Raw genomic sequence first — 22936 nt, 5'->3', positions numbered from 1 at the left:
TAAAAAATAAATATAAAAATGCATGTATTTCTTTAAATATTTTTGTTTCAATACATGTATCGAGTAAGTAGTCTAATTAGACAAATTCCATATTCTACATATTTATTAGCCTTTGGGTTGGATTTATTTAGATGATTTATATACTATATAAGTTTATATTTTACATTTTTCCCTTCAAAAGCCCCTCTTTGACTCTAGCTTTTAAGCAAAATTGATGTCTATATGGTAAATGATTATATAGATATAAAAATATATATGTTGTTTAATTTTGGTCTGACTTAAGAAATTTATTTTCAACAATAAGCTATAGAAACTGATATATGTTGAGTATTTTTAATGAATCTCAATTTTTTTTTTATCAATATTTTATTGAATTGCATTTAAATTTCGATTAAATTACAAAAACATAACACTTAAGCACAAACTATTTAGATATTAACTAAAACAGTATTAAATTCGAATTCTTCCCTTGAAATTTCGTTAAGAAACTAAACTGCAACTCAACCGGCCAGCGATGATAGAGATTTGGGTGATAGTTTACGGTTCTTAAGACCCGGACGACGCGACGGTCTTCCATTACGAGCATAGTTATTGGCGTTCTTAAGATCTTCCGGGGTAGAGCGATCATTGATCAGTTCGCCCATCTCATCACGGTGCGTGCCATTTGGCAGAGTGTAGCTGAAATTATGAATGATGATGATTATCTGACAATAATTGCGATCAGCAATATACTTACCCAAACTCGTAGCCTCCTCCAGTGGGTATATACCTAAACTGTTCAATAACCACGTCGCCCAGTTGTATATCCAATACAGTGCCTGGTGCATATGAGGCAGAAGCATTCCACAGAACACTAGTCCACAACAGCAGCAACGGCAGACACCTAATAACGCACCTGCCCAATCCCGAACTCGAATTATATTGTTTCATATTTTGTAGCTCCTCAGACGCAACCGTCGGCCCTCGCAGTTAACAATGTATTGAAGCCAGCAGCAGCCATCATTGGCGCACATAATGAGCAAACCAGCCGAATGAAACCCAAATAAAAAAGCGCTGAGTAAGCCCAGAGGTGCAGGTAAAACGATTGCTTCATCCATCTGTCCAGTTCACATTTGTATTTGCATAAGGAAAGCAACAAAATGAGAAAATCATATAAAACAGAAATAAATTCAAATATCAGAAACCTACAAATCATTACACATGTTGCTATTGTAGATATCAAAACAAAAACAAATGTCGAAGAGCATTTGTAAACCAAAACACATAAAAGGCAAGCTTTTCCGACACAGATAATGCCCTAACTAAATCGAAGGCCGCACTGAATACATAAAGACTACATTAAGAGATTTTAACTTGGCTTGAAATATGTTTGTAAATACTTCGCAGATATTTATAAATATTTATGTATATTTATATTAATATTGTTACAGCAATTTTGACAAAGTTAATATGCTCGCTAATCACGTAATACCCTTCATTCCATTTCGGATTTCGTGTTGAGCGTCTGTTATGGTCTCATAAATCAAGTTGTCTCTCAGCTCAGCGTTGAGCTTTGAGCTTAGCTGTGTCAACAACCAAATAAGAAGAGCTTTTGATCCACCACAAATTGTGAAGATTTGAATACCCTCTATCCGATGAAATTGCAGAATAGAGTAGATTACATCGTTGTTTAGGAATGTAACAAAATCAACTGCAAAGTAAGCTCACCACAGTAACTTGAGCAGTAGAAGGTGGATTAATTCAGAGTTTAAGTAAACTTTCAGTTTTTGTTAAGAAATTAAAGACTTTAATCTGTATTTAGTAAAATATATATTAACTATATACACAATATAAAAAATTATACAACGTATTTATTTGAATATAGATGATGAAAAGCTTAAATTTAAGAACTCTCCTTAGCGGGTTTCACCTTATGAGCCGTTACATAGGGCTGAAAGCCATTCTTGTTGGCCTTGTAGAGCACCTGATATTCGTAGCCATCGGCTGAAATAAAGCTATAACCCCCACGATATTCCACAGACTTTGGCGTCGACAGGTCGTTAGGCTCTGATATTTTCTGCTTATCAGCATTCACTTTCACCTTGTACGTAATATCCTCCGAGCGACGATGGCCATTGTCTGTCTGAAAACTGTACAGGTGTTAGTCCAAAAGTTTGAAGAAGAACTCTGTTTCATGGCTTACTTAAAATGCACCTCCTCCTGACGCTCTGCTTCATCAACCACAGCAGCAGTCATGGCCAGAGATAGAAGCAGTAACCCGATCGGAAACTGTGCAAAGTAAAGAAACCAAATGGAGAGATTACAAATGTACAAACTTTGTGTTATCTTTTTTCTATATCAGTTAAATAACTAACCACTGTCATTGTGCGTTAAATAAATGGGTGTAATAAAATATAGAAAATATTAGTTATAACTTTCGTAAGAGTAGAATTTATTTTGCGCACTGATCGTCTTCGTTTCTTGATGCCAACTAATAAAGCGGGCAAAAGTTAAGCAAATGGCCTTTGCTAGCGGCTTAGATGAGCAAATCAGCAGAAATAAGTCTAAAAGATAATGAAAACAAATATCTGAACTGCCGGCCAGCCCGAGTGAGTGAGTGAGTGAGCCCGATGGCGTCATAGTTTATGGCCAAACTTTTGTTCTAAGCCAACTTTTGTTTTAAGTCGAAGTAGCCACACCAATGATAATGACAATAAAAACAGCATACAAGAAAGCTAACTAAAACATTAGAAGCGAGTTCTTGCTTTGTTTAGGTAAATCCACCAAATTCATCTGCGTAGCTATTAATACATTTTTTTTTAATATGTTCTGTGATCACTTAACAACATTTCGACTTCTTAACTTGAAGGCTAATCTTCTATTTATTGTGCAACATTTTCGACTTGCAGATTTCTTTAATTTAAACAAAAGAGATTATACTCTTGCTAAAGGTACTATTATATTTAAATGTCTCGTTTTTAATGAAGAATGGATATCAGCATATATCAGTGATATCAGTCAGTCAAATAGAGTAAAGTGTATAATGCTGTTTAGCAATAATATATAGGAAAAGGAAGCATTTCTAATCTCAATAAGAATATATTTATTTATACAGCTAAGAAGAGTTAGCCGTGTCCATCTTTTTGAATGAACTCTTTGTAGAAACTACAACTTAAAATGTTAATTTCTTTTTAACATTAACGTTACTAAATCGATTTCCGATATCAATAGAATAAACGATTGTGAATTTAGAGCCTCCAATTGGTTTATACTAGTAACCAACTGCAATAATGTCAATTTGTTCGGCTAAGAAACGCAGATATTGTTAAACAAAACGTATTTTCCTATCGAACAAACTGTTACCAGATAGAATACTCTTTACATAAAAGCTGTGTTCAGGCTATGCCCTAGTCGAACTCTCTACTAAACTAAAGCATTCTAACCTGTTTTAATATGGTTTTTAAGATTTAAATCAAAAAGTCTAGAGTATACAGATACGTACACTGTAATCGTATGCACATTGTATACAGGCTGTCAATGTGGGCTGCGGTTAATTAATCAAACGTATCTGCATCTAAATGTTTATTTAGCCGTGGTGAAAAACTTAATCTAAAGAACCCTTGGCATGGTCGAACTCTCGGCTAATTCGTTGGCAGTCGATGGCACAAAATAATGGCAATTAGATCGTTGCGCTCTGTCAAAATGCACTTTATGAATTTCAGATTTTGGCAAAATGCGGGCGCGAAATATGCGCAATGGGTGCGTATCGAAATGATCAAGGGATGTAGATGAAAATGGAGATTGAGCGGCAGAGGTAAATGTAGAGGAGGCAGAGGGCAGTGGGGAAGGACCGACAATTGTTGGTTTAAGCAGCCGGTGCAGCGTTTGGTGCGAGCTGCAAGGCGGGAGTGGTGGTTAGTTGGTGGTTAGGTGGTGGTTAGGTGGTTTTTGCTTGCTTTGTTGGTGGATGCTCTCGTCACTGGCAACAGCTGACGCTGAAACAGGTTCACAAAATCCACAGCGCCTGGGAATCCGTCAGCTGCGCGCCAGCACATTACAAGTAGGACAAGCTGCAAACAACATTGCCATTAGCTACCATGGCCATCGACAGGGTTGCCACCCTCTGCCCCTTGCCTCTAATGCGGCAATATTAGCGGCATCACATCCACATCCACAGCCAGTCACAGTCACAACTTGCGTCGACGAGCATTGGCAAAAAGTTAATAGACGATTGACTAAAGCCGACAAACGTTGTCCTGTTGTCCTGTTATCCTGGCCAGGGGCTTAGCACCCCCCCTTGTTTTTTGGGACAGGCAAAGTGCATTAGAATTGCACACGGACAGGGCGGGGTTGCTTTTGCAGGTGTTGCCTGTGCGCCGTGCCTGATCCTTATCTGTTCTGCCCTCAAAAATTGCCTTTGAATTAAAAGTTTTGTTTGCGGCATGGCCGGCTTTGTTGTTTTTACCGATTAGTTGCAGCCGGGACAGATTTCATTTCATTCAATTTTATTTTTTTCAATTTTAACAATAGTGCCACACTCGATTCATTAGGATTTTATCATTTGTTAGCATTAACAATTAAAATTGAATTTTAATTTCGTCAAACGAAAAAGCTACATCATTTTAGATAAAGATATGAATTAATGAAAGATAATTGAAAGAAAAAGCCATTTTAGAGATGAATATTATTTTATTGTAATTTTCCTTTTGTGCACATTATGCAGAAAAAAACATAAAAAAGTAAAAAAATATATACAAATTGCGCATTATTTTGCCAATTACATTTTTTAATAAATTTTGTATAAATAAATTGTTCAAATTTCTTGAACTTATTATTTATTTTATTATTATTATTATATTATTTTTTTCTTTCTAAAATTTGTTTGTTGATCTTTAGATATGTACTTTAAATTTTGTGCAGTGTAATCGCATTGGCCCAGTTTTTGGTTTTCATTTTCAAATGCAATTTGATGTTACGCACGAGACTGACCCCAGGGTTCAACAGGTTGTGGTCAAAAGCAATTGTTGGCCATATATAACACCAGTGTTGGACGATCAGAAGCATCAGTGAGTGAACAGAATGAATCAGACAACATTGGGTGTAGTGGTTGGCCTCATCGCTTGTAGCATGATGTTGGTGCTTGGACAGCCGGCGGGTTATCCGAGCTCTCGTCCACCAGCCACATATCTGCCAGCTAAGCCTCCAGCACCTCCTGCACCACCCAAGAGCAGTTATGGCCCACCTAAGCCGCCACCAAAGCCGCCTGCGCCTGCGCCTCCACCGAAGCCAAAGCCACCAGCTCCACCACGCGATAGCTATGGACCACCACCAAGTAAACCCGGTTCACAATATTTACCACCCACCGGCAATGGAAATGGCAATGGAGGAAATGGTGGAAATGGCGATGCAGGCGGAGGTGGCGGAGGTGGTGAAGTTATTCCCATTATCAAGTTGGAATCCAAAGTGAATACGGATGGATCGTTTATGGTAAATAGTGTAGACTAAACTGTGAGCAGCAGTTCACTTCTAATTACTGTTCTTATTTGCCCAGTACGAATATGAAACGGGCAATGGGATTAAGGCCGAGGAAATGGGCTATCTGAAGAATGCCGGCATCGAAGGAGAAGAGGCTCAAACTGTGGAGGGTTCCTTCTCCTACAGCAGTCCCGAGGGCGAAACAATCTCATTGACCTATATCGCTGATGAGAATGGTTTCCAGCCGATGGGCGAACATTTGCCAACGCCGCCACCCATTCCTCCAGAGATACAGGAGGCACTCGATCAAATAGCCGCTGGTGGAGGCTGTCATGGATGCGATGACAATGAGACTGGCGATGGAGGAGGCGGTGATGGAGCAGGCTATGTCTATCGCCGAAAGTAATTAAATAGCAACTGGTTAACGGTAATAAAAGCAACTTTTCTAACAACCCAAAACAGGTCTTTTTGGCCGACTTATTCAACATAACAAGCAAACACCAAACACCAAATTGGCCTGAACCAGGTGCCTCTGTGTGTGTGTGTGTGTGCCTGTCTGTGTGTCCTTGCCCGGTAAATTGGCTGGCACACTTTATTTGAGGTCTGTTCAACACCCCACACTCCTCTCTCTCTCGACTTACCCCAACCCCGTCTGTCTGTGACTGTGTGACTGGCAACACATGTTTTTCGCTCTTGTCCTGTTGATCGCACAGCGCATGCCATTAGCTTCCGGGTGGGGTGGGGGAGGGGTTGCTGCCTTTTCAGAAATGATGAAAACATTAGTGTCGTAGCATATTTTTGCACAGCGCACAGGAGCGCATTCGACACGTGTCCAATTGGGCCGCAACTGATGTACAGGTGCGTGCTACATTTGCGTCTCGTTTTCAATACATAAGTGAATATGAAAGTGAATAAACATAGGCACTACAGTAGAACAAAAAACAATAATGTATGCGTTGCCAAAGATAGTTGGCAAGAAAATTTCATTAAAATATGTTTTTCAAATCAAGTTTTTTTTTTATTTTAGCTTACCTTTCAAAATTAACCACAATGCTCTTAGATATAACCAGAATCACAGACTTATTTAAAACTTACATTTAGACAGTTGGCAATTGGGCCCGTTTCAACCCGCTTACCGCTCGGGGCCAGTCGAAAATCACGACCCACCCTAAACCACAAATAGTAAAACGATACACACCAAATATATTAAGGCATTATCAAAGAGTGGGAAGGGGTGGTAGTTGGGTAAGTCGTCAACTGCAAGGGGACAAGGGGATGCAATGCCATTGACGAAAGCGAATGCGATTTGTATATGGTGGCATTACAGCAACAGCAACAATAGCAGCAACAGCAACAGGAACAACAACAATATGGACAACGACAACAAACGATCGTTTAATTTCAATTAAAAACATTTGCCTTGCCACAGCCCAAAAGCCAAAAAAAGGACCAATCTGATGATGATGATGAGTGGGGGGATGAGAGGATTAGGCAAAGGAATACGCACACTTGCTACGGGGCGCGCTTAGCTTGGCTTAGTGCTTTGGTGCCATGAGTACATGATGTTGCACTTGCTACCACTATGCGAGTGGCAGGACCGGGACCGGGAACGGGACCAGAACCAGGACCCGGACCAGGACCAGGCAAAAAGGGATGCTAGGCCAGCTGCTTCGGCTGGTGGCGAGTGTGAATGCGAGTGCGAGAGTGAGTGCGAGAGCGAGAGTGAGATAGTCGCAAAGTGCGTAGCAATGTTAGCAAGAACGGGTACAGTGAGGCTGAGGCTGAGGCTGAGGCTGGGAATTCTTGCACTTGACGCCGTAGTGTTTTGACACTGCAAGCCGTAACAAATCCAAACAAGGATATACAGGATATATAGGGGAAGCTGCTGCTGCTGCTGTTGCTGTTGCTGTTGCGTCGGTATAAAAGCAACGCATGGCTTCCAATTGGAACACAGAATCGAATTTGAACGCGAGCGATGCACACAACAGCACAACTCGATAGCCTGGAGTTGGATGCGTCACCACAGGCACAGGCACAGGCACAAGGACACAAGTGTCCCAACAGCATGATCTTTCGCATCGAGCAACTGTTGCCTGGCGCCACAACAACAACAACAACACCAGCAACAGCAGCAGCAACAACAATGGCAACAACCACAAACTCCACGAAGCGAACACGTCCGAATTTAAGACCAGGTGTTTATACGGCCCAATATACGCCAAAGGACACTTGCTCCAGTGGTGTACCAACAGCGGCACTGCTTAGCTGCATGGCCACGCCCACGCCAAGTGATGCCCATGTCCACTGCACCATGGTCAATGAGGAGTTGGCACTGTCTGCCACACTGCTGCGCCAGATCAAGCTCTCCGAGGACATCTACAGCTTCAATGCACTGTTCGAGCTGCACGCAGGACAACTGCGCATTCGCCTGGTGCGCGATGTGGCCCGCGAGGATGAGGTGGTTGCCTGGTTTGACGAGGAGTTGGTCCTCCTAATGGGCATACCCTTCCTCACACCACTTAACATTCAAGGTGAGCTGATCTTAATTAAAAGAGAAGAAAAACAGAATTGAAGTCAATTAGTTGAATTATCTATTAAAAAATAAATAAAATAAAGAAAGTGCATTTTGGTTATGAAACAAATATATTTTTAATTTTTCATTTCCTATTTATGTTAATTACTCAAATTAAATTTAAAATAAGGCTTGTATTAAAGTAAATTTAATTTCTTATTTAGTTATATTAAACAAGTTTTTTTTTTTTACAAATTTTATTATTATTACTCACATAATGGGAATCTCTTTTTAATAATAATTTCAGGCAACAATCGTTACACCTGTCACTTGTGCCATCTGACTTTTGAGACGCCGCATCCTTTGAAGATACACCTTGCCTTGGGTTGCGGTCGCAGCGTTATGGATCTACTCTGGATGCGTTTACACTATGCACTAAAATCAGCGACACGTGCCACTACCACGCTAACACACTCACCCACTCCGGCCACCTCCTCGACATCGTCAGCATCGCCAAATAGATCTCCGCCACCGCCAGCAGTTCATCCTCCCCAGGTGATGTCTCCCTCGCGTTTCTCCGCCTTTCGTCCATTGGCGGCAATGCAATCGCTGACATTGCCACTTGCTAGTCACTCGCAGCCCACCTCCTACCTGCCCTCGATGACGATGAGTGCACCACTCTCTGCGCATCCAATGAATGCTGCTGCTCAGATCGAGGCCATCGTCAGCAATATGGGTGCCTCGAAGCAAGGACACCTGTGCATCTATTGTGGCAAGGTATATTCCCGCAAGTATGGTCTGAAGATTCACATACGCACCCACACGGGCTTCAAGCCGCTCAAGTGCAAGTTCTGTCTGCGTCCCTTCGGCGATCCCAGTAATCTCAACAAGCACGTTCGCCTCCATCTCCAATCCCAGCCCGGCGTCGGGGGGGAAGCGGAGTCAGAGTCAAGTTTACAGTGTCAGATATGTCACAAGACGCTCGCCCGCTCCAGGGATTTACAGCGACACATGGAGACGCGACACTCTAGTGGATCATCCACAACAACGACCACCAGCAGCGCACCACCAGCAACAACAACAGCAACAGCTACAGCAGCTGCAACAACAACAACAACACTGATGGCTGCGTTGCCCAATCACAGCTGATGGAGGCGTAGTAGCGTTTTATTTTTATTATTATAGCATTAAGCGTCCTGCTGTGATAGGTAGAGAAAGTGTAAAATATGTAGAAATTTATATATATTATGTATAAATTTTAGAATAAGTAAAAAATATGCGAATTTGGTCAATTTGTAAGGGGATTGAAATCCCTTCTAAGTTTAGAATCTAAATATAAAATATATGATTCGTATTTTGTATCTTAACTCATATTCAAAATTGACATTCAAGGATTTTAAAGATTCTGTAAATGTATTTGTCCCAAAATTAGACAAGGGGTAGTCAGAAAAATAGAGAGAAATCGAAAAATGAGCCATAACTTGGCCACTTCTAGCATTATCCAAGAGTTTGGGTCCATAGATGACTCCATAATTCTTGAGCGGAGCTTGGTAGATCAGGTCCTTCCTTCGCAAATATGCCGAGTTAGAGTCTGTTATCTAATCAGTTTTCTAGTGTGCCCCTAAAAGTAGGCCTCAATTTTGTTTTGGATCGCAGTCGACTTAGCCAATACAACAACCAAGTGTGTGTCACAGCTTTGCAACCTGCAAGGTAATTGATCTAGATTTAAGAATAAGTAAAGATATATCCCATCCGACGAAAGAAATACACGTTTCTTATACAGAAAGTATATATTTGTAATTTTAGTCGTGTAACCTTTTATTGAGCGTGCAACATGCACCGTCCTTTGGCAGCGCTATCTGCAAAGTGCGTTGCGAAGAGCTTGTAAGTAATTATGAGTAACAAAAACTAATTGAATGGTCGTTTGAAATAAAAAGTATAAATACAAAATGAAATTTAAATAAAAAATATATTAAAACTTTAAACAATCATCAATTTGTAATCTTTTGCATATTTAAAAGTAATACCAATCACAATCTAAATCAATGTTTTTAATACCTTTATTCAATTCAATTTCAAGACGTGTTCAAAGTGCATATCTATAATTGAATAATGCACAAATCATATATTTAATTATACGATAATAAACGCAATTACTCACACGTACATATGTGAGTATATACATATGTATATATATATATATATATATATATATAGAATCAATGCATTCAGCATCCGTTTCGAATATTCGTTCACCCTTTTGCATTCAGGCATATTAATTGGGGTACAGCAAAGCAAATCACAAGTTGTATTTTAGGTGTGTGCCGAAAGCAGATCGTACTTAACTACTATTTATGTATACGTATATATGTATGTGTGTTTGTGTGTGTTTGAGTATTTTTGTGTTGTGTGCAGGTAGAAAAACTGTTGAGCAAAACATTTCTTGCGATCTAAAACAATCCACAATACAAGATTTATACATAGTGTAAAAAATGCGACGGTAAGTTAAGTTAATATGTAATATGTATGTAGTATAGATCGGAGCATAAAGTTAACTATATATTGTGGTGTTTCTTTCGATACTGGAACTAGTACGTACATTAAGTTTGATAGTTTTGAAGTACAACAAAATATCATCGTTTTTAAACACACAAATATTTCAATCTCTTCTTTGTTTCTTTTTTTTTAACAGTTTAAGGCACTACCTCAAGGAATATCTATTCCAGAGTGTCCCTTGGGGGTTGTTTCAAGTAGTTTTGTTTTCCGATACAAACTTAGTATGTGGCATGGATGATAATTCGTATATAAGTATGTCTTTCTGTCTGTGTGGGTGTGTGTGTGTGTGTTTTGTATCACTCAAAAGCACTTAAATATAATATTTAAACTGTTATATATATATATATGCATATATGCTTTAGCTATTTATATTACTTAATTTTGGATATATGACGATACGTTTGTGTTGGCTTTAAAGTCTCTACTCGTTATATAAGGTTTATATTTTAGACACCGATCGTAAATTCTTAATACATATAATTAGGAATACATACATATACATTTAACTATGCATATATCTAGTTTGGGGGGAAATATTGGAATTTTTATTGCATTTGTAAAAATCGTAACATAAATTCTTATATGAAGCACACTTGGGTTCGGTTAACTATTGATTACTAGTAATTATGGTAAGTATTACTTGATTAGTTTTTCTTTCTTAGTTAGCTCTCTCGCATTAACAAAATATTATTTACTTCATGTTAACAACATTTATTACAGTTACAGTTAATAAAAGTGTGAATGCGTGAATTGTATTGGTTGTATGTATGTATAATTTACTCGTATGTAATATGTATATATATATATGAAGTTTTGGTTGTATTACAGTTGCGTGCTCATCGTTGTTGTTCCCGCTGTTCTTTAAGTTTAAAGATTTTAAGAGTTTTTTGTTTTATCAAGCATTTTGTAATTTCGCTAACGCATTTTTCTTAAATTTTAATATGGAATCTTTGTTCTCTTTTTTTTTGTTTTTTTTTATATGTATATATTTTTTTTTGGTTTTCAATGGGGAAACCTGTGTTTTAGTACTTTTTGGATTTTAATAACTTGGCTTAATTGAAATACTGAACTGCTGAACACACACAGATAAAAATGTACGTCAAGTTTTATTAAAGTACAATGTTTTTTTTTGTTTTTCACTCTTAACTTTTCATTAATTTAATATTAATATGTAATATGTAAGTGTATTTACGAGTATAAGTGTTGTTTATTAGCAGTACTCAAAATGTTTTATTTGAAGACTTGAATGTTCACAATTGTTGTTAGTTTTTGTTTTGCATAACAAAACATTGGACGTTTGGTATTTTTTTTATTTTTTATTTATTTCATAATGTTTAGATTCAATTTGTATGCACTTCAACAAATTGCTTAAAGCTGCGCACAAGACTTTGTCTACACTTTCATTAATTTATATATATATATATATATATATATATATATATATATATATATATTTTAGTAAATCAGCTTAAATTCAAAATACTCTCAATATATATATATATACTTTTTGTTTTTTTTTTTTCGTTTGTCCAAGTTGAATGCTTGCTTAATATTTAAAAGACACACAGTATGTAAGTAAAACTATCTCTACTTATTAGGTTTACAACAATGCCTCTTCATCTTTCATCATGTTAACCCTTTGCGATTGAATTCGACAGTTTGTTCATTGAAGTCTGATCTATGCATTATTAGGTAAGGCATCATGCACTTGGGAAGGATTCGGTTGCTCGTTGTTAAAAGGAAAAACCAAAAAAAGGTTTGGGGAAGACAACACAAAAACAATTGTTATATAAACAATATAATTAACAACTGAACAACTGCTACATCAATTTATACATAAATACATCATGTCATTTAAAAAAAACCCTGAATCAAGTGAACTTTAAATTCCGAATGCCATTTTCTACATAATAATTAATAGACTCTTCTTCAATGAGACTTTATTGCAGTACTTATTGCTGTTTGTTTAATTTTAGAATGAGTGTGAGCAGTTGTGCGTGTGTGTGTGAGTGTGTTTAGTGTGTGTGTTTATGCGAAGGCCAACAAAATGGGTTTTTACTTAATTAAGTTACAGTTCACAATTTGTTGAACTTAAATCTGTTTTCTTGTTTTTCAATTTTTTTTTTAGTTTTCTTTTTATCAAATACCCTGCAACTTCTTTTATTTATCACAGTTTACATCAGAGATAGTTTAAACATGTTTTATGTTTTTACTTTTTTGTTTTTCCTTCTTTGTTTTTTCTTTATGCAAAAATAAAAGCAAGCGATTTGAAATTTGTGCAAGCATTTTGTATGGTATTTGGTTTTGGTTAGATCATACAATAGATTCTAATCATGCCAAGCCTCGATTTTCATTTTCCGTTAAACAAGATGCTGTTTCTTATGACTAAATTATATATATTTTTTTATATTGTTTTTTTTTATGTTTTTATAAATCAAATCCCAATGCAACTGTCTGGGTTTCTATAGTAGTAATGTCAGTTGAGTGTGTGTGTGTAGTGTGTGTGTGCTATCGCAATCATTCAGTTTCACATGCGAGCTGAGCTGAGCTGATATGTTGATATGTCCTCAACTATCGACCTTTTGAGTGTTGTGTATTTGATTTTTAATTTTTTTGTATAAGTTTTAAGTATAACAATTAGTTTAAATTAAGCATGTGATGTGTTGTTATAGTATAATTAAAATTGTGTGTGAAATAAACATCAATTTTACTTTTCAAGTATTTTTATTTTTTTTTAACGTAATTATAATGTAATTATTTGGAAGCAAAAGATGGCATATCTGTTTATCATTTAGGTTTTCTTCAATTTGTTCATTTTTTTATTTTTTTTTTTTGATTGCTGCTTACACAAACATTTACAGAACACAATTTGAAACAAACGCAAACGCAACAACAAAACTGTTTGAAATTACAATATATATATAAATAAATGATTAAACAAAATGTCTTCTTGGATTATTTGCATCATTCGATTGCTTTGATAAATAAAATGTATAAAAAGGGTTTATACACAAGTAGTATTAACCTTGGGTAGGTATTTGTCTGTGTGTGTGTGGTGTGTGTGGCAAATGCTTTTGTCGTTTGTTTTTTATATTTTTATTTTTTGTAGTTCTCAGTTTTGTACTTTCGACGTTGAATACACTTTTTTCTTTTTTGGTGAAACTATAAATTGGTACAACAAATAGAATGGCAAGTAGTATAAAATATACCTGCAGACATTTTGTGCTTGCAGCATATGTGTATGTGTGTGTGTGTGTGTGTGTGTAGAGAAAAGTTTTGATTATTTGGTTTTGCTTTGTTTCAAGAAATACATACAATAAATACAAATCTCCAATTAAGTAATACAAACAATAAACGTATATAGTACAACTAGCTCAAGATCAAGCTAAAAAAAACAATTACAAAATTATTTATTAGGTGTACTTTCAGTAATGCTCATTTGTTGTCTTGAGAGTATTGAAATGTAGAGGAATCTAGAATCGAGTTTACAAACATATTTCAGCTTATATCATAATGAATAGGAAATTGGCAATACGGCGAGCGAGGATTAGAATGAATCAACAACATACTATCCAATCTTTCATCAATCAGAATTCTTGTTTTTTTTTTGTTGGGCGGGCTTTTGCTTAACTAATACACAAATCGTCAATATATACATATACATATATATATATATAATGTACGTATTGGTAGTAGTAGTATGTAGTATATGTATATAAATATATATATATATATATATATATATATATATATATATATATATTCAATTAGGTATGTAAATATGTATGCATGATTATGTATAAGGGATGACCAAGAAGCAAATCAAAGGCTTTCTTTAAGTTGACATATTTTCGACACATTTTTATGCTATACACAAATTGCAGTTACTGATGTCGTGTGTTGTGTGTGTTGGTGTGTATTGTGTGTGTTGGTGTGTGTGAGTGTGTCGGCACATGCTTATGTTGTCGTTGTTGCAATCTCAGCGTTGTTTGTTGCTGTCGCAGCTATACTCTCCGACTTCTTCTGCTGCTGCTCCGCCAACTGCTCCGATCCTGTTGTGATGTTGCTATCCCCACGATCATCGCTGATGTTGTCGTTGTTGGCATGGTTGCTGTAAAATTAAAAAAGTAAATAATAATAAAAAGGTATTTATTCATCTATATCGATATTTAGTCAGAAGACGTATTCAATATCCATTTAAATTTAAATAAATAATTCTATAAGTCCTCATAGAGTCTTGTGATTTAGTTCGGCAGCTGTGGTCGCTAATCGTATAAGCAAATAAATGCCAATCTAAAATGATGTCAGATTAGAACGCTTAACAAAAAATATGATTTCTAGACTTCTCTTTTGCGGTTTTTCACTTTCAAGTTAAGTATGTGTAATATGCAGGTATATAGATCGGAGCATAAGGTTCACTATATATTGGAATACTGGAATTAATAGATACATTGAGTCTATAATTCCAGTATTGCAATATACTATATATATATATACACTTTACATTATATTATATTATACACATCTACTGCGCTTACAATTCGTTTCCTTTGCTGGGTCCATTTGAAATTGGGGCAGGCTGATGTTGTTGTTGCTGTTGTTGATCAGTTGCCATTGGCAACTGATTGTTGCCACCTAGCGGCTTGGTCCACATGCCCTCATCATCCTCGTAATCATCCTCGCCGTCGAGCAGCACAGACTGCAATCGACTTACAATCGATGTGGCAACGGGTGTAGCAACAATGTCTGCTTTGGCTGCCTTCTCCACATTCGCATTGTTATCATACTCCGCCGCCTGCTGCTGGTCCTCGTGATCCTTGGTTGTGCTTGTTGTTGCATTATTTGGTGTTTGTTGTGGGTTATTAGTTGTTGTTGTTGCAGTCATGGACACATCGCCCTCCTCCTCCTCTTCGTTATGTGCTTCTTGCACGTGCTCCTCCTCCTCCTCATCGCTGTTGGTCGTTGGGGCTGCAAGGGGCGGCTGCTGCTGGTGCTGTTGAGCTGCCGTTGGCCGGGTGTGTGGCATGCCCAGATCACTGTCAAAGGTGCTGAAATGTGCATCGAAATCGGCAAAGTTGTCACTGTTGAATTCGGTGCCCCAGCTACCAGTGCCAGTGTTAACGATATTCGCATCGGCAACACCAACTGTTATGTCAGCGAATTGTACATCCATGTCCCAAGGATCGGCAGCCAGGTTGTTAAGCGTCGTCGAATTCTTGGTGAACATGCCATGACCAAGACCATCGCCACTGCTGCCACCATGCTGCTGCTGGTGATGCTCATCATCATTGTCGTCATCGTCGTCGATGTTGCTGCCAAATTCAAATTGATTCTGATCGTTGTCCATTGAGAAGACAATGTCCTGCAGCGTATTATCCAGATCACTGTAGCACACATTGCTGTACGATTGCGCGCCGGTGTCCCAGCTATTGGTATCACCAATGGAATTGCCCACACTGTATTCATACTCCTCATGCGGATTGCAATTGGCCAACAGTTTGTTCTGCTGCGCAATGGCCAACGTAAATTCACCTTTGTCCGCATCAATCAGCGATTGCCACAGCTGTAGGTCGGATTCGTTAGCAAAACTGGTGGTAATCAAGGCAGCGATATGTTCAGACTCTGATATACAATTCGTTATATGTCTAAGGATCTTAATCAGATGACCCATATAGCCCAGCCGTCGTCCCTTCTCAGCCGATCTGCGACAAAGAAAAGTGGTTATAAACAGTTCCAAAAATCTGTGGCAAATTTAACTTACTGCGCCTCCGCATTGTGCCGCCAGTAATTGACCAGTTTAGATACCAGTTGGCAATTGACAATCAGCTGTGCAAAATAGTTACAATTGTTGTTTAAATATATGTAAATTAATATTGCTTAAATTTGTATCAGTTTTCTACAAATTATTCTTATTATTATTGCTATTCATATTCAGAACATGCATCCCCAGGATACTACATCTATTCCTAGCTACACAATCTGCTAGAATGTGCTTTGAGAACTATTCCTCGTCATAGGTCTTTACTAAAAATACCCAATTTAAATATGTGACTTCTTAGTCAATGTCAATGGACCGGTGAATATTCTAAGACTATTATTTCTTATGTTTAAATCACTTATGATTATAGCCGCCCAGAAGACATTAGCTCCGTTGTCGCTTCTACAACTACTCACATATGTTTGCATCTCAGTGGGCGGATGATTGTTTGGCGTTTTAGTCTTGTCCAGATCATTGAGCGTTGGCTGCGTTGTATCCGTTGTCGCTTTCAGTTCTGCATCAACATCAACAGTAGTAGCTGGAGCAGCAGGTGCAGCAGCAGCAGTAGCCGGAGCAGCAGCATTAGTAACAGGAACAGCCTTCTCTGCTGCATCGCTATCAATGTGATTCTCCTGCTGCATGGTGCTGGTGGCGGCTGCTTCGGTCTCGCTTGCAGCTGCAACTTCTGGAACTGCTGCTGCTGCAGCTGCAGCTGCAACTGCTTCCTGTTGCGCAACAGCTGCTTCGAACTCATTCCCCGACGGGGGACGATCATTGGCGAACATTGCCTCATCCTTATCGAATTCGCCGACCTTCGCCTTCATCGTTGAGTCAAAGATGTAATCATCGTGAAAGATATCCGTGCACTCAGTGGATGTGGTATTATTGTTGGACAGCCCATTGTAGAACACCAAATTCATGGCCTTCTCCAATTCGCTGTGCAGAAAATTGTTCCAGCAGTATTCCTTGAAATAATTCAGCAATAAAGCAAAATAGTCGGTGGCACAGATGCTAAATGAATAAAGGCAATATAATTGTTCAATTAGGAAACAGTCCGAATTCAGAGTAGAGTATAACTTACGCCTGTTGAATGGTCTCGTGTTTCGTCTCCAGCAGTGCGGTGAAGACACGACAGACCTGAAGACGCGTCTTGCCAAATGGTGGCGACAATACCGCCGCCGTTGTCTCCAGACTAGGTTTCTATAAGACAGATTGGCACATTAATAAGAGGTAGACTTTAGGAAGAGGTGGACAAACCGCGGGCGGATTCTTCAGCACACGCAAGAACTCGTGTAGGCGTGGCGCTATAACCGTAATCACAGTCTCCTGCACTTCCTGATGAAATTCATGCTCACGTTTCTGCAGCATACGCTGGCGATCCGAGTTTGGCTCATCACTGATTAACAGATAATAGATAAAAGTTAATCTACATTAAGTAGATAAAGATGATGACGCATTTGATGACTCACGTGAACGTGATGGGCGTGATAAGCGTAAGTACAACCGATATTCCTGATAAGATGGCGCTCTCGAGAGCGTTTGGTTCCAAAATCACATTTAACAAGGCTTCTATTGTCTGTGCGGATTCAATCGTGCGCAGTATGGGATTGGAGCCCTCGAATGCCGGCTCAAATGAATCGTTCTCCTGCTCCGTTTGACGCATCAGACGCCCCTGATGGATTAGATCACAGAAAAAGTCTGCAACATTTGCATGCTTATCGGTCTCTTGAGGATTACGCATTACTGCAATCAGTCTCTCAACAATTTTATCTTCAGTTAACCACTGCAAAATATCAAAAATAATAATGTCCAACGAATTTTTAGATGTTTTAGTGGTGTGTTCGGTTTGTTATAAGATTATTGAATTGAAAGTATTCTTAGTTGATTTCTCATGAAATTAAAAATTGCAAATGCTTATAATGATTTGTAATTTATCAATACACTTAAGTAAGGAATTTAATATAATAATAATAAAGATAGTAATCTAATCTAATCTTTGATATGCATCTATTTATATTCGGTTGTTTACCTCGTATAGATTGCGCTTTAGTTGACCACCATCGATGTCCTTCATCATTTGCATGATCAGATCGGGTATGACGGGTGTGTCAAAGTGTTTGCAAATGAAATCCAAGAAGGTCTTTTGCGATTTAATATACTCCAAAAGTTGTAGGCACATATGTTGATACAAAAACCAATCTTGTTCAGGCTTTTTGGTGAAGAGCATGCTAAACGTTTTGCTAAAAAACGATGATAGCAATGGATTTAACGGTGGTTCCTTTTCCAGATATGAATACAGCAATTGCAGCGTATCCGCATCCGACAGCAGCTTCTCATCCAGGGACGGTAGGCCGCTAAATACATACACGTATATATATATGTATTATATATTATATTTATATGTCTATTTGATTTATCTTACAGTGTGAGTATCTCACAGGACATGTTTGCATAGCGAAAACGCTGCGCAATTGGCAAATCCTCGGCTGGTTCCGTTGTGATTAGCTCGACGAGTCGTCGTATTACATCCGGCCGTGTAATATAATTGACGAGATTCTTTTTCTGCGTTTTGCATTCCTGCAGTATATCCTCCTCGTCCAGAAATTCCTCTAGCGTCGAGCCCTAAAATACAAAATGATTATCATTTGTTGTTGTTGTTTATTTGTTGCACACAGATTTACACGTACACACACACAAATATATATATATATATATATATATATATATAGAGTTGGACATACGGTCACACTGTAAACATAATACGCACCTCCTTCTCCAGCAGCGCCTCTATGTTCGCTGAGGGCGCATAACTCTTGTCCCAAAACATTTTTCGCACGTACGTCTTGGCGGTGACACTTTCGGGCTTGGCTTCAAGAAATGTGTAGCAATGTTGCTTTGTTTTTGTTTCTATTGTTTTGGCTTGTTGTTTAAGTGCTAAGTGGTGTTTGAGCACTGTATATTTATAGGTTTTTTTTGTTGCTATTCTGCATGCACAGCACGGCTGTTTTTAGCACTTTTTTACAACGACTTTAATAATTTTTTCACCCAAAAATTGCGTTGCCACGCTGATGTAAAATGGGTTATGTTATGCTCAAAATGGCACTGTTGTACTCAATTTGGTGAAGACAGTGCTCAAAATGGCAAAAATAGAGTTATCCGTTTACACGCAACACTAACTATTCATATAAAATGCTTGAAAAGTGAGTGCATTACTCAGCATACACACACTCAATGCAAAATTTCTAATCTAACTTTGACAACTCATAATGATATATAAATTAAAAGTGAGTGACCAAATTAAGATCGCGTACAGATAACATCATGATATCTACCAGGGCTGCTTGAACAGTTAACAGTGGGATTTTTTTTTTTAGTATTTGTGCATTTGGCTCGCACGGTCACACTGTGGCTGCCAATGTCCATGCTTAAAAATTTGTCAATGTCGCCGAATTATTTACGATTTTGGCAATGCGCCAATGCAAAACACCAGAAATTATTAGTTAGTTGAGTGTGTTAATCGCCCAGAGCATAATGTACACGGTCAAATCGGAAATCTATGGGGAGACCAACTATCAGCCGGAACACAAAGAAGGCGGCAAAATTCTGTCAAAATTCCGTTTTCGTTATCCTGGCGAAAACGAGCAGGATTCCAATGGTAAAGTGAGCCACGACAAGGATGGGGATCTGAATGTGGTACGTGCGAGGCGTGGCCAAATCGAACTGGAGCATTCCGGTGCCACCGAACTGAAACTGGTCGGTTTGCAGGTGTGGCGAGGAGCGTTGCTCCTGGCGGATTTCCTGTTTCATCAGCGCAACGAATTGGCCAACAAAACAATTATGGAACTCGGTGCTGGCGTGGGATTGACCAGCATTGCGGCGGCCATACACAGCAGTGGGCAAGTCTATTGCACAGATGTTAATCTGGGCTGTATCCTCGATTTAATCCGCAGCAATGTTGAGCGCAATTCTCAACTGCTCCTAGGCAAGGTGTCTGTCCTGGAATATGATTTCCTGGCTCCCAAATCAGAGCTCAGCAGGGAGCTGCTGTCTGCCATTGATGCTAGCGATGTGATTATGGCAGCGGATGTCATCTACGAGGAGTCGCTGACAGATGCCTTTGTCGCTGTCATCGAGCACATCTTCTCGAAGAACAGCGAGAAGCTCATCTTTATGGCCATGGAGAAGCGTTACGTCTTTACCCTGGAGGACTGTGATTCGGTGGCGCCGATGTACGAGCATTTCCTCAGGCAGACGGCGAACAAGCCGTGGATCATGGACTCAATTCCCTTGGACTTTCCACAGTATTTCGAATACGAACGTTGTCCCCAATTGATCCTTATGCGGATCAGGAGACGTTGATTCCTCGCTGACACGATTTGTGTATAATATAGAGAAAAATCATTGTGATATATCTGTATATCTGATTTATAGTGAAATTAAAAACAACCACTGAGGCTAAAATCTTTATAAATATAAATCTGGAAACTTGATTTATAGCTCTCAATTTATTTGCAGTGATAAATTTGGAGGCTTTAATCTGGATATATGATTTATATATCGCTCAATTGGTATATGATATGTGTTCCTCACAAATATAAATCAGATTTATATTTCCCAATAGATAATTTCTCATTTATAAATAAGAATTGTTCGATTTAATAGTTTCTGTATAAAATGTGTAAATATCAAAAATGATACCAAACAATAAGTATTCCATGAACACATAAATTCCCAGATTATATTTAAAAACTAATCCAGTAGGAATCCCATCCAGAACCAAATCTCAACTATGCTAAATAACCCTTAACCCAATTTTAGTGTTTTTTTGTGTGTCCTATTTCACAAGTCCTGCATGGCCAGGATAATGTTCTCTAGTGCCTGCCTAGCATCTGTGGCCGGAAAATGCTGGAGGACATTCAAGGCGGCTGCGGTGTGCTTCGTCTGCAAAGCTTTCGTCTTGGCCAGCGCCGGGCCCGCCACGATAGCCTTGTGAATCCGATCGTAGTCAATGAGCTCCACCGATTTCTTGCCCGGCTCGAGCAGCGCATACAGATTGGGATCATGTTCGAGATGGAAGAGCACTGGTGCACTGACCAAGCTGAAGGTGACATCCAGCGGCAGCGTCGGACACTGGAAACTCTCGGCATCGAGACAAGCCTGCCAGGCGAGCGCCAAATGTTTGCCAAATCGGTACGCATGCCGTTGCATCTCCTCGCTCTGGCCGGCCAGCTTGAGCGAGGCTTGGCACGATTTGCCGAGTAGACTGCCAGCGTTGAGAATGTTGCGACACTCCCATTCCTGCTCCGGATTGCCCAGCACCTGGGCGATGGGCATGGGCGTCATCACATCGTGCTCATTGAAGTCAACGCCAACGCTTAGCGACGGTCTCTGAAATGTGCCGGGCTTAAACGGCAACGGATTGTTCTGCTCGTCGCGTTCCCCAATGAATTCCGATTCGGAGAAATCGCGCACAGCCGATGAGATTAGCTCGACGACCTCCTGGTTGCGCAGATTCGCCAGCTCGGCGCTCGAATGACCCAGCAAATAGTCACCAGTAAGCAGGCCAATTTTATTGCCAAATGACATATCATCATAGGTATTCACATCCTGACCAGCATCCGTGCTCGACTGCAAATTGACAACGCTCTGCGGAAGATGAGGATTAGGTATCAGCAGCTGAAGCAGCCTGGTTTAACATTGACTCACATTGTGTACCAGATGCGATATTCTGATCATTTCGGTGACTTCGGCGAGTGCGCGTTGCGAGTGTAGGACTCCAGCACTTTTATCCTGCTCCGCATCGGGTATGCTTGCAGCATGTCCAGCTGCCTTGGACACCAGCAACACAATCAGACCCCAGGCTTGCATCGTATTCTTGCCATTGTAAAGCAGATGTCTGTGTAGAAAGATTTGTTAAAGAGATGCTGATGCTGTTGCTGATGCATTTATTGTATCTATTCACTCACTTGGCTGTCTTCATTAGGGGATGCGCACTGCCCACCAGTTTGCGCAGGTGCAGCGCCACATTGGCAATCTCATCGCTGAGCAGCCAGCGCAGACTGAGAAACGAGGTGGGATAGCCAACAATGCGTTCCGCTTCGCTCACCGCACGATTCCAGTCGTGACGCGGCGGCGGCGTTGCCTGTTTGCTGCTCACCGTTGACGTAGCCGTCGCACGATGTTGAGTGAAAGTTGGTAGCAGTTGTGAAGCAGCAGGTGTGGCCTGTTGTGGCAACTGTGGCCTGGGCATCCGACGCATCTGTCGCGAGAACTGTTGCATAATCAATTGCACGCTTGCTCTTTGCATCTTTGCAGCTACGAAATTACACACAATTAAAGGTAACAATTAAAGAAGGCTGCTAAATCGCTGCTGCTGCTGAATGAATGAATTAATCTCTCTGCTCTGAGCTTGCCCCGTCCGTGGCTGTTGTTGCCGCTGCTCCGCGTTTCGTCAACTGTTTTGAAAAGTGAAATTTCAACTCGGACTTTGTTTCGGCGCTGTCGGCCCACTTTTACAGTTGGCGACGCGCCGCCAAAGCCAATAAACCGTTCTGTTTGTTTGCTCTTGACTGGCAAACGGGTTTTCAGTCGAGTACGCAGCCTGCCACCTGCCACCTGACGTCGCCGCACCATCGAACATTATTTGTTTCGCTCAT

At 39.4% G+C, this 22936-nt stretch overlaps 7 protein-coding genes across 7 annotated transcripts; 3 read left to right on the top strand and 4 right to left on the bottom strand.

Moving 5' to 3' along the window:
- Positions 1–474: 474 nt before the first annotated feature.
- LOC6557767 lies at positions 475–930 on the bottom strand. Its single transcript, XM_001983294.2, has 2 exons — positions 737–930; positions 475–678 (listed from the first exon to the last, which is right to left on the bottom strand). The coding sequence occupies exons 1-2, from the start codon at positions 928–930 to the stop codon at positions 501–503; spliced, it is 372 nt and encodes a 123-aa protein (XP_001983330.1). The 3' UTR covers positions 475–500.
- Positions 931–1882: 952 nt separating this feature from the next.
- Positions 1883–2363, bottom strand: LOC6558098 (larval cuticle protein 65Ag1). Its single transcript, XM_001983295.1, has 3 exons — positions 2355–2363; positions 2183–2268; positions 1883–2129 (listed from the first exon to the last, which is right to left on the bottom strand). Exons 1-3 carry the CDS (start codon positions 2361–2363, stop codon positions 1883–1885), a joined length of 342 nt encoding a protein of 113 aa, XP_001983331.1.
- A 2695-nt stretch (positions 2364–5058) lies between these two features.
- LOC6558037 (pupal cuticle protein 20) lies at positions 5059–5860 on the top strand. Its single transcript, XM_001983296.1, has 2 exons — positions 5059–5466; positions 5531–5860. The coding sequence occupies exons 1-2, from the start codon at positions 5059–5061 to the stop codon at positions 5858–5860; spliced, it is 738 nt and encodes a 245-aa protein (XP_001983332.1).
- Positions 5861–7016: 1156 nt separating this feature from the next.
- Positions 7017–9409, top strand: LOC6558386 (sal-like protein 1). Its single transcript, XM_001983297.3, has 4 exons — positions 7017–7158; positions 7443–7985; positions 8274–8996; positions 9399–9409. The coding sequence occupies exons 1-4, from the start codon at positions 7017–7019 to the stop codon at positions 9407–9409; spliced, it is 1419 nt and encodes a 472-aa protein (XP_001983333.3).
- A 5070-nt stretch (positions 9410–14479) lies between these two features.
- LOC6558262 (serine/threonine-protein phosphatase 6 regulatory subunit 3) lies at positions 14480–19300 on the bottom strand. The gene is made up of 10 exons (XM_043215502.1): positions 19048–19300; positions 18703–18902; positions 18310–18634; positions 17750–18063; positions 17538–17676; positions 17362–17480; positions 16697–17291; positions 16284–16348; positions 15061–16224; positions 14480–14633 (listed from the first exon to the last, which is right to left on the bottom strand). Exons 1-10 carry the CDS (start codon positions 19105–19107, stop codon positions 14480–14482), a joined length of 3135 nt encoding a protein of 1044 aa, XP_043071437.1. The 5' UTR covers positions 19108–19300.
- A 380-nt stretch (positions 19301–19680) lies between these two features.
- Positions 19681–20759, top strand: LOC6558345 (methyltransferase-like protein 22). The gene has a single exon (XM_001983299.3). The coding sequence runs from the start codon at positions 19812–19814 to the stop codon at positions 20637–20639; it is 828 nt and encodes a 275-aa protein (XP_001983335.1). The 5' UTR covers positions 19681–19811; the 3' UTR covers positions 20640–20759.
- A 153-nt stretch (positions 20760–20912) lies between these two features.
- LOC6558282 (all trans-polyprenyl-diphosphate synthase PDSS2) lies at positions 20913–22916 on the bottom strand. The gene is made up of 3 exons (XM_001983300.3): positions 22247–22916; positions 21987–22176; positions 20913–21926 (listed from the first exon to the last, which is right to left on the bottom strand). The coding sequence occupies exons 1-3, from the start codon at positions 22585–22587 to the stop codon at positions 21120–21122; spliced, it is 1338 nt and encodes a 445-aa protein (XP_001983336.1). The 5' UTR covers positions 22588–22916; the 3' UTR covers positions 20913–21119.
- Positions 22917–22936: the final 20 nt, after the last annotated feature.

This window comes from Drosophila grimshawi, unplaced genomic scaffold, assembly GCF_018153295.1.
Source record: "Drosophila grimshawi isolate 15287-2541.00 unplaced genomic scaffold, ASM1815329v1 contig_44, whole genome shotgun sequence".
In the NCBI taxonomy this organism is placed as follows: domain Eukaryota; kingdom Metazoa; phylum Arthropoda; class Insecta; order Diptera; family Drosophilidae; genus Drosophila; species Drosophila grimshawi.
Note: the sequence above shows the minus strand (reverse complement) of the source record. Positions and strands in the feature narration are given on the sequence as shown.

What these genes read in the sequence shown, in the direction of transcription:
- LOC6557767 (XM_001983294.2), bottom strand. Translation starts at nt 930, where the DNA reads ATGAAACAATATAATTCGAGTTCGGGATTGGGCAGGTGCGTTATTAGG. An exon ending in GGAGGAGGCTACGAGTTTGG is followed by an intron (nt 679 to 736) that starts GTAAGTATATTG and finishes TCATAATTTCAG; the next exon opens with CTACACTCTGCCAAATGGCA.
- LOC6558098 (XM_001983295.1), bottom strand. An exon ending in CAGGAGGAGGTGCATTTTAA is followed by an intron (nt 2,130 to 2,182) that starts GTAAGCCATGAA and finishes ACACCTGTACAG; the next exon opens with TTTTCAGACAGACAATGGCC.
- LOC6558037 (XM_001983296.1), top strand. Translation starts at nt 5,059, where the DNA reads ATGAATCAGACAACATTGGGTGTAGTGGTTGGCCTCATCGCTTGTAGC. An exon ending in ATACGGATGGATCGTTTATG is followed by an intron (nt 5,467 to 5,530) that starts GTAAATAGTGTA and finishes TTATTTGCCCAG; the next exon opens with TACGAATATGAAACGGGCAA.
- LOC6558386 (XM_001983297.3), top strand. Translation starts at nt 7,017, where the DNA reads ATGTTGCACTTGCTACCACTATGCGAGTGGCAGGACCGGGACCGGGAA. An exon ending in GTGTGAATGCGAGTGCGAGA is followed by an intron (nt 7,159 to 7,442) that starts GTGAGTGCGAGA and finishes TGCACACAACAG; the next exon opens with CACAACTCGATAGCCTGGAG. An exon ending in CACACCACTTAACATTCAAG is followed by an intron (nt 7,986 to 8,273) that starts GTGAGCTGATCT and finishes TAATAATTTCAG; the next exon opens with GCAACAATCGTTACACCTGT.
- LOC6558262 (XM_043215502.1), bottom strand. Translation starts at nt 19,107, where the DNA reads ATGTTTTGGGACAAGAGTTATGCGCCCTCAGCGAACATAGAGGCGCTG. An exon ending in AGGCGCTGCTGGAGAAGGAG is followed by an intron (nt 18,903 to 19,047) that starts GTGCGTATTATG and finishes TTTGTATTTTAG; the next exon opens with GGCTCGACGCTAGAGGAATT. An exon ending in CACGAGACCATTCAACAGGC is followed by an intron (nt 17,292 to 17,361) that starts GTAAGTTATACT and finishes TTATTCATTTAG; the next exon opens with CATCTGTGCCACCGACTATT.
- LOC6558345 (XM_001983299.3), top strand. Translation starts at nt 19,812, where the DNA reads ATGTACACGGTCAAATCGGAAATCTATGGGGAGACCAACTATCAGCCG.
- LOC6558282 (XM_001983300.3), bottom strand. Translation starts at nt 22,587, where the DNA reads ATGCAAAGAGCAAGCGTGCAATTGATTATGCAACAGTTCTCGCGACAG. An exon ending in CCCCTAATGAAGACAGCCAA is followed by an intron (nt 22,177 to 22,246) that starts GTGAGTGAATAG and finishes CTTTCTACACAG; the next exon opens with ACATCTGCTTTACAATGGCA. An exon ending in TATCGCATCTGGTACACAAT is followed by an intron (nt 21,927 to 21,986) that starts GTGAGTCAATGT and finishes CATCTTCCGCAG; the next exon opens with AGCGTTGTCAATTTGCAGTC.